The sequence below is a fragment of the Colletotrichum tamarilloi genome (genome assembly GCF_030869305.1).
Source record: "Colletotrichum tamarilloi strain Tom-12 chromosome Unknown Scaffold_16.1, whole genome shotgun sequence".
Lineage (NCBI taxonomy): Eukaryota > Fungi > Ascomycota > Sordariomycetes > Glomerellales > Glomerellaceae > Colletotrichum > Colletotrichum tamarilloi.
The window spans coordinates 548,342-562,221 of record NW_026849399.1 but is presented as its reverse complement, the minus strand read 5'-3'; the positions used below and the strand labels follow the sequence as shown (position 1 = coordinate 562,221).

Here is a 13,880-nt window from a genome sequence, read left to right as displayed (position 1 = left end):
TCCAGCGCGGGGCAATTTTTCACGACGGCATCCTTTCGTCTGATCTTGGCATCTTGCGCATTTCCTGTGGGGTTGACAGCCTGCAATTATCGCACACTTTCTTAAACAAGAAAGCTCATTATTTTTGAGAGGCCAGGCTGTAGCACATGTCGTCCGTGTGTGTGGTGCCCACTGGTTTTGCGACTCAAGAACTCAGACACTCGACTTACACGCTGTCTCACTTCTTTGGCCTTGTCTGAACTACTATTCACGTCAACGCAGAACTCCAGGAACATCGACGACAACAAGAAGACGTAAATATGGCAGACCAAGCTCCTGCGGAGTCCGCCGCGGCGCAAGCACCTCCTGGTGTCTCTCAGTCGACGCCGGGAACGCAGCAAACCGCATCACTCGACCAAATCCAGAGTATGTTGAAGGCCAAAGATGATACCTCTAGATTCGTTGGCTTAGCTCTGTTGAAAAGTGTACTCGACAACTCGGAGGAGCTGCGCAACGACGCAGACACCGTCTCGGGTCTTTGGGAATCTATATCCCCCAAGTTTCTGGACCGGCTGCTGAAGACAGGCTCATCTACGCAATCTGGCCAGAAGGACGCAAAAAACATGCTGGACCTCTCAGTATCAGTTATCCATACTTTTGCTTTGCTTCTGCCAGATCAAGCGAAAAGAGACAAACGACTTGTTGGAAGAATGCCTCTTTTAGTGTCCAGTTTGCTACGAAGGTATGCCACTATCCTACAGAAAAAACTTTGGTATACACACTTACAATATATCTAGCTCTGGAGAAACTTCTGAAATGATTATTCAGACCCTTTTCACCATGGCCGCTTTTCCTGAAGGAGCAAAGGTGTTCTTCGACATCGAGGATGTAACTCCCCTAGTTGAGGTCGCCCCAAACAACCCATCTGCTCTCGAGATCTTTTCTTTTGCTTGGATCAACTGCATGGACATTGCAGAAGACAGGATCGTCCTGGAGTTCAAGATAGACAAGACAATTCAAGCTCTGGTGTCGACGTTCAACGGCACGGATGGTGTTACTTTGCTCGAGTTCCTCGGCAAATTTCTGCGAAATTCGGATCCCAAGGTACCTTCCCCTTTACGACAATACAGGCAGCTGACTTACACTTGAATAGTCCCTACCATCGAATCCGAAGTGGATCAAAACATCCACAGACTTCATCAAGAAACTTCTGGCCAGCCGGCCTACGCCAGAGGCAAGGAACGCCTATACCATTGCGGCTGCATCCTTGCTTGAGGTATACCCCTCAGAAGCATCAAAACTCTTGTTCACCAGCGATGAGAAGGATGATAAGCCCTTCTCGTACCTATTTATCACTCTCCTCCTCACCGACACCAGAGCCAGCCTTCCCCGCCTCCTTGAGCTTCTCAATGATCCTATCTACCCAGCCATCGCACAACGGTTGGGCTCGGCCTTTGACGTCACAACGCACTTCATTGGCTATCTGGTGAAGAGCCTCGACGATGAGAGTCCATCGTCAGCTGCGCTAGTGATGCCTCCCGACTTTCTACTAAAGATCCGTCGGACCATTTCGGAGGCCCTGTCTCTCGCGATCGAGTTCCTCCGAGACAGGTGGGATGCGTCCGTGGCAGGCGCCTTTGGCCTACACCCCGAAGCGCGTGCAAAGGAGACCGATACCTCCATGGGGAAGAGACTGACAATCTCTTGGGAGTCAAAGAAGAGCAACGTTCACGAGGACCCTCTAATCCTGGCAGCTGTCAAAGCCCTGGCCATCTGGCTTCGCGAGGACGATAACGACTTGCTGAGGAAGGAAGGAGCAGGGCTGACGGACATGTTCCTCGACCTCTACAAGTCGAGCTCACCGTCAAGTCTCGACTTCCGATCACCGATCCTAGTAGGTCTGGAGGGGACGCTGGTCGAGAAGACTGGGCTGGAGGAGTTCACGACACACAACGGCTGGGACGTCTTGACCAAAGACCTCGTGGCCATCTTACAATCCACAACCACGTCAAGTGACGAAAGCGAAGCCGCGCGCGCCATCGAGATTGTCCGCATCCTTCTGCCGATCGTGGAGGGCGAGGAAACCGGCTCGAGGGAAGAGTGGATGGCCCTCGTGACGACCGTAGCCGCATGGCACGCTCCCGAAGTCAAGCATCCCGCGCTGGTACAGGAGGCTCACATCGCGGCTCTCCAGCTCACCACCGCATTACTGGTGGGTGCTCCGTATGGTATGAGGCAGCGCTACGTACACTCCACGAGCGCCGTGCTGGGCATAGCTGGGCAGCTTGAGAAGCACGTGAGCTCGGATGACCCGCTGAGGGAGTCCTTGGACGATGTGCTGCAGACGTTAGATAGACTTCGCTAGTTTTACAGCTTCGTAGACAACCAGATCATTTGTAACTGGCGAATCCATGTGCGCAGACATACGTGGCAAGAGATTTCCATCTAGCCAGCAAAGGTTTGAGTGACTACCCGCTCAAATGATGCTGAGAGAATCTAACCACGAAGCCGCGAGGTTGATAGATGAGAATATCCATCAACTAAGGTACTCTGATGAGTCAATGAAATTAACAACGATTTTCTGTAAACCACCCTCACATATGAATATGGGCTGTACGACTTGCGTAGTGCCAAAATTCAGTTGAGCTAACTGTAACGGAATACTATACCAAGTTTGACTCATAAAGTTAAAAAGGAAAAAATAAAGAAAGAACCAGCGTCTCTCTCTCCCTCTATCTCACTTATTGTACGAAGTGACTTACAACTCAGGAAGTTCGTTCTAGGGCACTGCGATTGAATGTCAGAGTAATCGAGGCAGGGAACGAAAATCACGCTCAAATGTCGTTATTCCCAAGTAAGGTGATTTGGTAGGTTCATAATTTTTTAAATTATCGCCTTGAAATGAACAGTCATAATCTACAGCCTAGGCGAAGGTCTCGCGAGGAACAAAAGGGTTGTAGAGTTCATAGTCTTCCCGGCTCGGAAGAAAACTTCACATTGATGGCTACAGACCAATATCGAAATCTCCATCGATACAGGAAATGAAACCCCCTCACATCAACTCAGACCGCAGCCATCGGGGCTTGTGTCTCATGCCGAACAGCTTCCGCGCCCTCATCGACATCGTCCCTCTTCAACGCCGCAGCCGCCGCAGCCTCAGCCTTGGCTCGCCTCTTCCTCGCCCGGCGGACCTCGATCTCGATATCCTTCATCTCGGCGTCCACCGAGACTAACCGGGGGATGATGTCCTGCACGGCCTGCACCGAGAGCGATTGTGCCTGCCTCAAAGGCATCGGCGCCAGGATCCCGAACCACCGGAGGGGATCATTACTCTTCTTCTTCTTCTTTTGCTTCGTCTTTTCCCTCTCGTTCTCCGCCTCATCCTTCTTCCCGGCCTCATTCTCCGTCTGCTCCTCATCAACGGAGGTTACCCCTTCCGGCTCCACGCTCGGAGCCTCATTGACATCATCATTCTTCGCCGCCGCCGCCGCCGCCGCCGCTGCAGCCTCCGTGGTCTCCGTCTTCGGCTCCGTCACAGCATCAGCCCCCTCCACAACCTTGACAACCTCAAAGCGGGGGGTACCCCTGTCATCCACGGCCAGCTCGAGGGTCCTCGAAGCCCGCATGCGCTCGTCGTAGTAATCCGGCCCGTAACGGACGCCCCTCTCCGCGGAGAAGTTGGCTCGTGCAATGTTCTGATACATGCCCGCCTGAGTCCCGCTGAGGCGCTCGCGCAAGGCCGTGTACTCGTCCAGCAGGATGAGATAGCGCTCCAGGAGGCTATCGATGTGGTTCGTCTCCATTGTCTTGTCTGCCTTGGCGTGTTGGGTTGTGAGTTGCGAGGCGTGTGGGATATGAGAATGTGGCGGCCGGGGTTCAAGGTGAGCAAAGCGCTATGGGAGAGGTTGAAAGATGCAAGGGGTCGGGCTGCTGTGGCTGAGGCGTGCGGCTGAAGGGGACTCAGAAGCATGTACGGGTAGGTAAAGACCTGTCGTGTTGTGTCGCCGAGGTTGCCTATGCAGCTGACTCTGAGCGATGAAGATGAGATGGTCCCGTAGGGCTATGCATGAGGGTGATTGTTGGCTGTAGCCTCACATGCGTTGGAGATTTGTGGCTTGAGTGATGATCTGCGCAGAAGGAACGGCACTATCATGCAGGGGTAGCCTTGAGCTACCTTACTGTGTAGGTACCTTAGATAGGGACTGCAATACCCGAGTCTGCGGCAATCGGTACCTATACTTTACTTCATCCATCCTTGGCGCCTTTTCATCGCTCAAACAATACTCTAATATAAGTATTGTCAAGTCACTCTACTTTGGGCTTGTCCGCCTTGAGCCGCCAGCCCAGCGACTTTTTAATCAAAATAACTCCCCGTGTAAGTTCTTGACATGCGACGATCCCGCGGTCAAGACATTCCAACGGGTAATGCCACCTGCCAAGACAAAGCTTCCCAAAAAAAGACAAGAGAGAAAACGGCTGAGCAAACAAGCGTGCGAGGAAACCTGATGCGACAGCAACGGTGACGTGAGAACACACGTACAAAGGGACTGAGGCGATGTCGAGGCTCGGCGGCAAACAAAGCGAGAACAAAGACGGATGGATGGAGAGCATGGGTTCAGTAATACGGATACATCTCTCCTTTGATCCTTTGGGGTCCTGTCATGCCCTGCCAGTGTACTTTTATTGTCGGATGGCCGTCGGGTTGGTGGTTGTTTGTAATGCGTTCGTACCAATGCGACCTTTCTGGCATAGCTTCCTGTTTCAGCTTTCGACATTGATGGATACGATTTGCTGTCGAATGCTCCCGTGCGCCCAGCAGGGAAGGATGCCGTCTGAAAGGGAGACATGATGGACAGAAATGAAGATAACTGATGGCCACGCAGACCGACGCCGCCATGGGGTCCAACTGCCTGTTGGGGACCTATTTGGATTCCCCGTTGTCAGCGCCAATCTGTCGAGCACGAGCCGGGGATAGTCCTTTTATGTCGGTGATCCCGGTGATCTATCTCGCAGGACCCTGAGCGATGAACGTAGGTGGGACTGGGGAGGATGGTCGGAAAATAGGCACTCAGAGCTTGGCCTTCTGAACGCAGCTCGGAATAATGATGAGATTCGGCCGAAGACCATGAGGAATAATCGAGAACAGTATTCGTACAACGCAATGCAAAAAGGGAAGCAAACCGGGCCATCGCGCCAAGCGTGAGCGACGGATGGATCGAAGCATTAAAGAAGGCTGCGGACTCCCGTCTAGCTTATACCCTGTACATGAGAGACTGCCTCAAACGCGTGTCGTCCATATGACTTGGAAGGCATCGTCCAACCCCAGGGCTACTTCGCGGGCCTGACGGTGTTTCGATGCCCACTTTGACAGCGCGAAGCGAGGGTACCTTAGCATCCGGGACGGCAAACTGCAGAAGAAAGACTTGCTAGGGATTGAAATCGAATTGGCACGGCACGCCGGGAGCGAGCGACGAAATGGCGGCGTGTCAGTGTCAAACGTCGAGGTTCAAGACCTTGTGGTCGAGCCGAAGACAAAGAAGGGATTGCCGGCTTGATTTCTAGGTTAACGAGCCACACATAGGGTCAGTCCGCGCTTCCAAGTACTATCCAGCCTAGGTATTTTTTCCTTTTTTCGCGATGTGGCAATGACAGCTGACGCACGACAGCGTAATTATCACGCCTGTCTTACTTGAAGGGCATTCACGACCATGCTTCGATGTGAACCGTAAGACGAAGTCGAGTAGTCGATACCCAAATGCATGTTATTCTGGGTCCGCGTTGCTGTCGATGGAGGTGCGGATCCGCCCGAGAAGACCATCTCAGAACCAGGTCGATCATTAATTAGTGTCGGTCTGAGACGGTGGGGCCCAGTAGCTTAGATCCCGCAGTGCATTGCAGCATTAACGAAGAGCAGCAATGTGTGGTCTGGATCCGGTGCCCCTTCCCATCTCGATAAACGGCCGCAGCAGGCCGCGAGTGGCGGGAGGTCGCCGACGTTTGTGGTTGAACTTACGATTTCCATGCTGATATGAGGAGGCGTCAATACGGATTGGTCCTAGGGAGGGGAGAGAGGCATGGGACGGTTACGTGAAGAAAAATAGATCAGGCAAACTTTGGTGAAAACTCTGCTGGACAAACCTGGGCTGAGCTGAGTTGTTGATGACATGAGGGCATTCCTTTCTTTTTCATGCGTTGAGGAAACCTACCTCATCTATGGAGTAGGTGTCAAGGTGCCGGTCTATTATCGTCTGATATTGTTCTGGTGAAAAGGCGTCTCTGCAAAGTGGCAAGAGCATACAGCACTGGTGGGAATGGGCACATTCCACCTCGCTCCGCTGCGAAAGGGTTGTTAGTTGGACGAGAATGATCCCTCTATGGTAGGTGCGAGAGAGACAATTGAACCGTTGGCAGACGGCACTTGGCGAGATGTGCGTTGGGAAGCGTCCCTACCATGAAAGGCCAATGCAATATGCGGGTTCGCTGGCGTGATGCCGGGACCGTGATGCACACACAGTGCCTACCTTAAGTTACCTATGCTCGTGCTTTGCTGGTGGAGGAGTACTCTAAATCTGTGCTACTTGGGACTTGCTGCAGAAGCTTGGACGATGGACCGAGTAGGGTTTAGCAATGTAAATGCTCCTGCCCGCCATAGACGTTCATCCAAGACGAATCGAGCGTACCTACGCGGATTAAAAGTGTACCTTAAGGTGCCTTATTGTACCTTTGGTAGAGACGCAGGCAGGTGGTTGCCTACCTCTGCACTTGCATCTTCCTCGTCGAAGCTTACCAGGTACGTAGTTACGTATACTTCAACAGAGGTAAAAGCACATGCATTTTGCAACATGAGAATGGTGGGGAACGGAATTCTAACGCCTCAGGCCCAAGTCCCTCTACACAATGTGCAAAGAAGTGACGAGGGTTTCTCAATGTACGGATACCTCACCTGGGCGACTGTCAAAACTCGACACTTCGGGTACGCTACATAGTAGACGCAACACCACTTGGCACCACAAGCACAAACAGCTTGCGGCTTTGGTCCCTTGGTTACCAGAAGCAGTCGCAAGTTGCAACGCCATTGCTGCTGGAGTCGAAGCCGGTCCAAAGATCTTCTCAGCTCGACCCAAGCCAGCGGATGCCGCTCTTTCAAAGACGGGGGGACGATCCACTCTTTACGGGTTAAAAAAGTGGTCAGTGAGGGCGGTGAAGGACCAAGACGAAGACGAGGAGCAAGCTACGAATGCCCCGCGCCCTCAACCCCGAGCCAGACGGAACCATCAAGCCGAGGGTCCCAAGACTTTTGTCCAACTCATCACCATCGTGGCCACGCGCCTACCTTATCACCTTACCTAGGTCCGCTTGGGTAGATTTGCTGGCACTTGCTGGAGAGCGTTGGGCCAGGTTCTTGGTGCGGATGGGGAGGGCAGAACTACGCTGTACGCTGTATCGGGCAACATCGGCAATGGCACCAACAAACGCACCTCTCGGTATCCAAGACAAGCGCATGAGGGGTTGGCTTGGTGCCTCCTTCACCTTCATACGAAATACCTATCCGTAATGGGCAAATGGGTGGCTGCTTGCCCTCCCGTCCGTATACCTACCGCATCTCATTCCCTTCTGATATTAGCGGAAAGCACAGGAGGGAGGACTCGCCCTTGAGACTGAGATGAGCAGACCGGGGCATGGCACCGACGCTGGCTACGTAACCCCTGGAAGTTGAGGTGAGCGTCGAACAAATTAAAGGGAATGGAAGCCGGCGAGAAGGAAGATTGGTGAAGAAGGCCCCGCTCACCCCCGACCAGGCTATTTGTTCCAGAATCCAGCAGCGGCATCAACCCACGTCTGCGGCCTGCACTGGGTTATTCGATACCTTGGTGCCTATTCGTACTCCGTACATACCTTACTGCTTTCCACACAATCCAAGGACCAAGGGAACATGGCTGGACGTTCTTGACCTTCCGGGTTAGGCCATGTCCTCCAGCTAGCACTGCACCAGGCTATCTCAAGCACCCCAACGCCAACCGATCAGGCGCTATCCATTCCTCTGGAACACTGACCAGTACCACCCCTTCCAACCCCAATTATTGCAAAGACCAGCCTTGCAAACACCAAATTAACATGTTGACTTTGATGCGGGAGCAAAGAAGAGCAGAGGCGGCGGCGGTTATGGACTTGTGGTGGTAAACAGATCAGAGACCTGGAGGGACCCTCCTGACACGACACGGGCACTCTCCAATTTCTACCCGCCCCCAGCCTGGCTCACCCTGACGCCTAGGCTCAGGGCACGAGGTACGAGACACTTGGTCCAGCAACAAGTCACTTTGATGAGGAAAAGATGAGACGAGAGGCTTTGGAATTGCTTGCTTTTCGACTGCCCATTGACTGGAGACGAGGGGTCCCCCTTTCCATCTCTCTCCTTTTCATGACCCTGTCACTCATTGGGGGCTTGCTGCCCTCGTGAGGTCTTCCGAATTGCTTTGGACAGTAATTATTCGTGAGGATACTTCTCTGCGAGGTTTTGTAAAGTACCTTGGAGTCTACCTCTCTGCTGAGAACCAGAACCTGGGTAAACAGGAAGGGACGGTTCCTGTATATGCTGCAGCTACATCCTTTTGTACTTGCCCTGTGCTTATTAGCCGTACTTCTTGCCCAGGTTCTTGCTGTCAACTGCCATAGATGATGGACGTCTTTGTTCGTCCTTCCATTCAGTAGGCCTGGAGATGGGACTCGGGAATAAGTACTCGGGAATAAGTACTTGTGGGTATGGTTGTCGCCGGGTAGATAGTTGGCCGAAACAACCCAGGGCAGATGTTCAGTTTCCTTGCATTCGAATCGAAGATGACAACATGAGAGGTATACATAATAGTGATTGAGTGTCTTCATTCTGAGAGTGTCGAGACACACAATATCTCAGCATACAACACATGCCTTACCACGCGCGCCTCATACAACTCTTTCGGTCTCGTCTGTCTCTGCACCTTGCCTTACTTACGTGTGGTGTGTGCAACGTTCTCTTCCTCTAGCCTCCCATTACCTTGCCTTGCCTTGCCTTGACACTGACACCAACTGACACTCGTCAATTCCACCCGTCTGTTGACTCAACTTACCTTTAGGTACCTGCCTTACGCCTTCATCTTTTCTTGTTCTCCCCTCGCTCTCCTCTCACCCAGATGCTGACCTCATTCGACGAAAAGAAGAAAGAAAATTCAGGGAGTTTATAAAACTCAAAACCCCTGACGCAAGGTCGAATTTGCTGCTACCTTACCCGACCCCGTCCTCCCCCTTCTATTCCCAGATTCAGTCTGGCAGTCTGCTGAGGTGTCCCACTTTCCCGCGTGTGTTCTGCCGCTGATGCACCGCTGCAGCGTGTGTCGAGACCACCGCCGACGCCATCGCTACCTTGCTAAAATAAAATAAATAAAAAATCCCCGACGACATCTCACTTGTGACCTCCCAGACTATACGGAGTACTGCGTACACAATACCTTACTGCGTAGACGTCCTTGTGCTTTGGTTGGGTCCCGTCACCTTGTCACCTCCTTCTCTCACTCGCTCCTTCCCTACCTTGCCTTGGCTCCGTTATCCTTCGCCTTACTCTTTCCATTTACCTTGCTGGCGTCCCTCGCCGTCACCTTGTCACCTTGTCCCTTGCCTTGCTCTCTTACTTCACCTTCTTCTTACCACCACTACCACCTGCACCCAAAAGAGAGAGAGAAGAAAAAAAGACCACCACACCGGCACCCGACCCAATCCACGTCTTTTCTTCCCCTTCGTCGTCGCCGCCCCCCCATTTCGACCTCGACCCCGTTCTCCGTCTCCACTACCCACCTCATCTTTCCGCCCTGCAGCAACGGCAACCACCACCGCCACTGCTCCTAGTCTCTTCCATACCTTGCTGCTACTCCGTACCAATACTACTACCACTACCACTGCCACTACCACCACACTTTACCTACCACCCGCTTCGACTCCTCTTGCCCGCTGCCACTCTAACCCCCAACTACCTGCGCCTGGAAATCACACCCGACTCCGACCCCGACCTCGACAAGACAATACACTCGACACGACACGACGCGCCGCGCGATAAGGGAGAGACTGAGAGACCGGTCTTAATTGTTCTTTCCACAGGTCTCTGTTCCTGCACAGGAACAACATTGATCTAGACAATGGTCGTCGCTACTATCAAGTGCGTACACTTTGAGCCTCTTTTCGCTAGGCTTCATTTTCTCACTTTCCCCCCCTTCCCGACACCTGACACCTGACGGCTTGTCGTCGCCCTTTCCACTATTTCGCCTGCCTGCTGCTTCTGCCCTGTCTGCATCGTCGCTGTTGCTGTCGGATTCCACTGCTCCCTGTCGCTGGGAAGGCTTCCCTTCACCGTTGCCAATCCTGACTTGAACTTGACGATCGGCAAATGGGCAGCCATCAAAGCGCGCATGTCACTAGCCACTTCTGTTTGCAACAAAAACTAATTCCCTCTCTCCTCCTCTAGGTGTGTTGTCGTCGGTGACGGTGCGGTCGGAAAGACATGCCTTCTCATCAGCTACACGACGAACAAGTTCCCCTCCGAATACGTTCCGACCGTCTTCGATAACTATGCCGTCACTGTTATGTGAGTCCTCCCCTGCAACACCTCCAAAACAATCCAAGATCGGGTTCCACAAAGCATAGACAAAAGGGTCTTTCCAAGAGATGGTCAAAGGGCGGAGGAGCCGACGAGTGGATGAATCAAAAACAATGGGGATTCGAGAGAGAAAAGAAGCCGCAAGAGACGAGAAGTTGCTGGACTGTTGGTAGGCCATTTCGCTAATGGTGGATTTTTCTCTTACGCAGGATCGGTGACGAGCCTTACACACTGGGACTGTTCGATACCGCCGGTCAGGAAGATTACGACAGACTCCGCCCCCTTTCCTATCCCCAGACCGACGTCTTCCTCGTCTGCTTCAGCGTCACATCACCTGCCTCCTTCGAGAACGTCCGCGAGAAGTGGTTCCCCGAGGTACATCACCACTGCCCCGGCGTCCCTTGCCTTATCGTCGGCACCCAGGTCGATCTGCGCGAGGACCCCAGCGTCCGCGAGAAGCTTTCTAAGCAGAAGATGTCTCCGGTACGGAAAGAGGACGGCGAGCGGATGGCAAAGGATTTGGGTGCGGTCAAGTACGTCGAGTGCAGTGCTCTGACGCAGTACAAGCTGAAGGACGTCTTTGACGAGGTATGCATTCTCCCGTTGGATCTGTTGTTTTGCTCTTTCCCCTCCTACACCTGCCTATGTCGCAGCTCTAGATCTGTTACTAACATACTACTTCCCCAGGCAATTGTTGCGGCTCTGGAGCCTCCTGCCCCGAAGAAGAAGTCACACAAGTGTCTTGTGCTTTGATCGTGGGACCCCTTGACGCATGGGTCTTGCTTTCCTCCCGCCATGCCCACCCAGTTCTGGCTCTGGCGGCGAGCGGAAAAGCCGAGAACCAGGCTTGGACATTTTCTCTTGCCATCCAGATGCGCGCGCAAACGGTTCTGGGTTTCCATCTTTGAACGGCATTTTGGACCTTTTTTTGCAGCGCGCATGGCATTGGACACGCTTAGGTCTTGATCAGTCACAGCTTTGGACCGATCAAGAACGGTCGTTCCTCGCGAATTAATGGATTGCACTTCCTGGTTCAGCGACAACGAAGGTTTGGATTGGATCATCTGGCCGCGGCGGTCCGGGCTTCTAGGCATATCTTGGTTGGGGACTGCGAGGAGGACGAATGGGCAAGTCGACGGGCTGTGTTTCCCCCCTTCCATATTTTGTTCACCAATCCCCAAAGTTCTCCCTCATACCATGCCCTCTTACCAAATCCAGCCCCTCATCCCTCTCGCATCCCCCAATACGCCTTGCTCTGGCCCGGATCTTGGTGGTCTTTCTTGCTTCTTTCTACATTTAGGGATGGGTAAATTCATCACGCAGGCAGGAATACTTCGATAGGACAGTTTGGCGATTGGAGTGCACTTTAAATCGATGGTCTTTTTTTTTCTTCGCGCTGAACCCCCAAAGTGTCTGTACGCGCGCAACTTTCCATCTACAGCCACAACCCGCGCGGAGCGAGCACCGATCAGCTGGAAGGCATGGCCTCGTGGGGATCATCACCCACTGACTGCTGATGTTTAACATGCGTGGGCGGATCAGAGCCTCCAACATCGGATCGACGAGGCGAGTCATTCCCGTTTGCTGCCCGCCTCGGTACACGCCATCCGTTCACTCACATATTTTTTCTTTCTGCACGTTGTGGGGGCACGGAAAGAAGAGATATGGCAAGCAAGGCACGTACGTTGGAAGCGCGCAAGTAATGGACGGTGGGCAGTAGCTTTTTTGGACCAAAAGCATGCTCAACTATGATGCTGGCGAGCTACCCGACGTTCGTTCCGTCTGCCCAGGACTCTCAACTGGGATGCCTAACGTTGCCAATCTTATCGTTGGAATGTTCTTTATTGTCCAGCTGCGCCCTCTTGAAACTCTACTTGACCTTTTTTTTTTTTTCTTTTTTTTTTTTTTTTTTTTTTTTTGCGGCGCGCGATGATTAGCGCAAAGGCCACCAACAACCCCTCACTCTCACTGGCCGCGCTTTCCTATCTGTCTGCCTGAGCGCATGCCCGCCCAACTTCTTGGGCAAAAGTCCAGCAGTCTTTGAAGGGGTCTGAGGTTAAAGAGGACGGATTTCTGGGGGGTGGACTAGTACAGTTGCTGGTGGTAGGGGAGGGGGAAGGGGGGGGAAGGGAATCGCATAAAAGAATGACGTCGCAGCCTCGGCGTGCCGTCGTCCATCCGAAGGAATCGGTCATCAATGCGAGACAGATGCGGTTAAGGAAAACTTGACAGTGTGCCGTTTGTGTCTTTTCCCTCCCCCCAACGGGATTTACGGCGTTCGCGTGGTTCAAAACGCTTACGCCTCAGGGACTCCCGGGCCTGTGCTCTCTCTCACTCTGCGTGTGTATTTACAATCGGTTTGTTTGTGTGCCTCTTTTTCTTTCAAGAGAGATGGAACGGCCGATGGATTGGTGGAGAGAGGAGAGATTAAAAGAGAAAGAGCGAGAGAGAGAAAGGCAGAAGGAGGCGTTATTGTCTTACCCGCCTCCGAAGCCATACATACACGGAGACACCATCCCCTTTTTCCAAGTTCTCGTTCCAAGTTCTGACGTTGCTTACCTACCTACGAACACACCTGTGGTGCCGCGTACCTAGCCTAGGTAGCGGTGCCTGCAACCGTGACGGAGGCTATGTTCGAGACGCGTTGCGAACGCCACGAAGGCGTTCATGGGGTTTCCCTGGGGAACCTGGAAGATTTGAGGCGGGGAGCGCAAAGGATGTCAAAGTACGTGAGTAATGGAGGTAGATAAGGGGGGTTCGAGAGGAATAATGGAAAATCCGGATGTGGTTCAGGCTTCGAGGGATCTGGGGAGTTTATTACTTGGGGGAAGAGTCGCTTTTGTACTAATGTGAGGTATGGCATTAGGTTCTCTGGGCGTACGGTCCAGGGACCTTCTGCAGCCCACCATCTTCACCTCATCCACGGACCACAACTTGGGACGCTGAAAATGATGAAATAAACGAGCACCTAATATCGCACTTTTGCGATTGGACGTTTTCTCTCTCTCGCTCTCGAGGTGGGTGTCCCACCACCCCGACGTGCCCATCCTTAACGGGAGACCCCACCTCCCGGGAAGAGATCGGATACCGTGTAGTTACATATCCGGGCTCCATGATCCCCACCGCGCGCCGGCGGCCAGGAACGATGCACCACCGACCCCGCATTGCCCGCCATATTACGGTCTACCTCTACCTTACTACTGGCATCCTGGAGAAAGCCCGGCGCACCGCATCCAGGCATTTTAGTCTAATGCATTCGTTGACAATTTATTTCCTCACT

The 13,880-nt window shown here is 52.9% G+C and overlaps 5 protein-coding genes across 5 annotated transcripts; 3 read left to right on the top strand and 2 right to left on the bottom strand.

The window, feature by feature from the left end:
* Positions 1-299: 299 nt before the first annotated feature.
* Positions 300-2,344, top strand: CTAM01_06125 (uncharacterized protein; the record flags this gene model as incomplete). Its single annotated transcript, XM_060522155.1, has 3 exons — positions 300-721; positions 777-1,083; positions 1,133-2,344. The coding sequence occupies 3 exons, from the start codon at positions 300-302 to the stop codon at positions 2,342-2,344; spliced, it is 1,941 nt and encodes a 646-aa protein (XP_060383345.1).
* Positions 2,345-3,041: 697 nt separating this feature from the next.
* On the bottom strand, positions 3,042-3,782 carry CTAM01_06124 (uncharacterized protein; the record flags this gene model as incomplete). Its single annotated transcript, XM_060522154.1, has 1 exon — positions 3,042-3,782. One exon carries the CDS (start codon positions 3,780-3,782, stop codon positions 3,042-3,044), a length of 741 nt encoding a protein of 246 aa, XP_060383344.1.
* Positions 3,783-5,653: 1,871 nt separating this feature from the next.
* CTAM01_06123 (uncharacterized protein) lies at positions 5,654-6,035 on the bottom strand (the record flags this gene model as incomplete). The annotated part of the gene is made up of 2 exons (XM_060522153.1): positions 5,654-5,853; positions 5,993-6,035. Coding segments are annotated over 2 exons (243 nt in total), but the record flags the coding sequence as incomplete, so codon positions are not given.
* A 1,181-nt stretch (positions 6,036-7,216) lies between these two features.
* CTAM01_06122 (uncharacterized protein) lies at positions 7,217-7,943 on the top strand (the record flags this gene model as incomplete). Its single annotated transcript, XM_060522152.1, has 2 exons — positions 7,217-7,472; positions 7,693-7,943. The coding sequence occupies 2 exons, from the start codon at positions 7,217-7,219 to the stop codon at positions 7,941-7,943; spliced, it is 507 nt and encodes a 168-aa protein (XP_060383342.1).
* Positions 7,944-10,142: 2,199 nt separating this feature from the next.
* On the top strand, positions 10,143-11,353 carry CTAM01_06121 (cell division control protein 42; the record flags this gene model as incomplete). Its single annotated transcript, XM_060522151.1, has 4 exons — positions 10,143-10,162; positions 10,469-10,588; positions 10,810-11,188; positions 11,288-11,353. 4 exons carry the CDS (start codon positions 10,143-10,145, stop codon positions 11,351-11,353), a joined length of 585 nt encoding a protein of 194 aa, XP_060383341.1.
* Between the last annotated feature and the right edge of the window lie 2,527 nt (positions 11,354-13,880).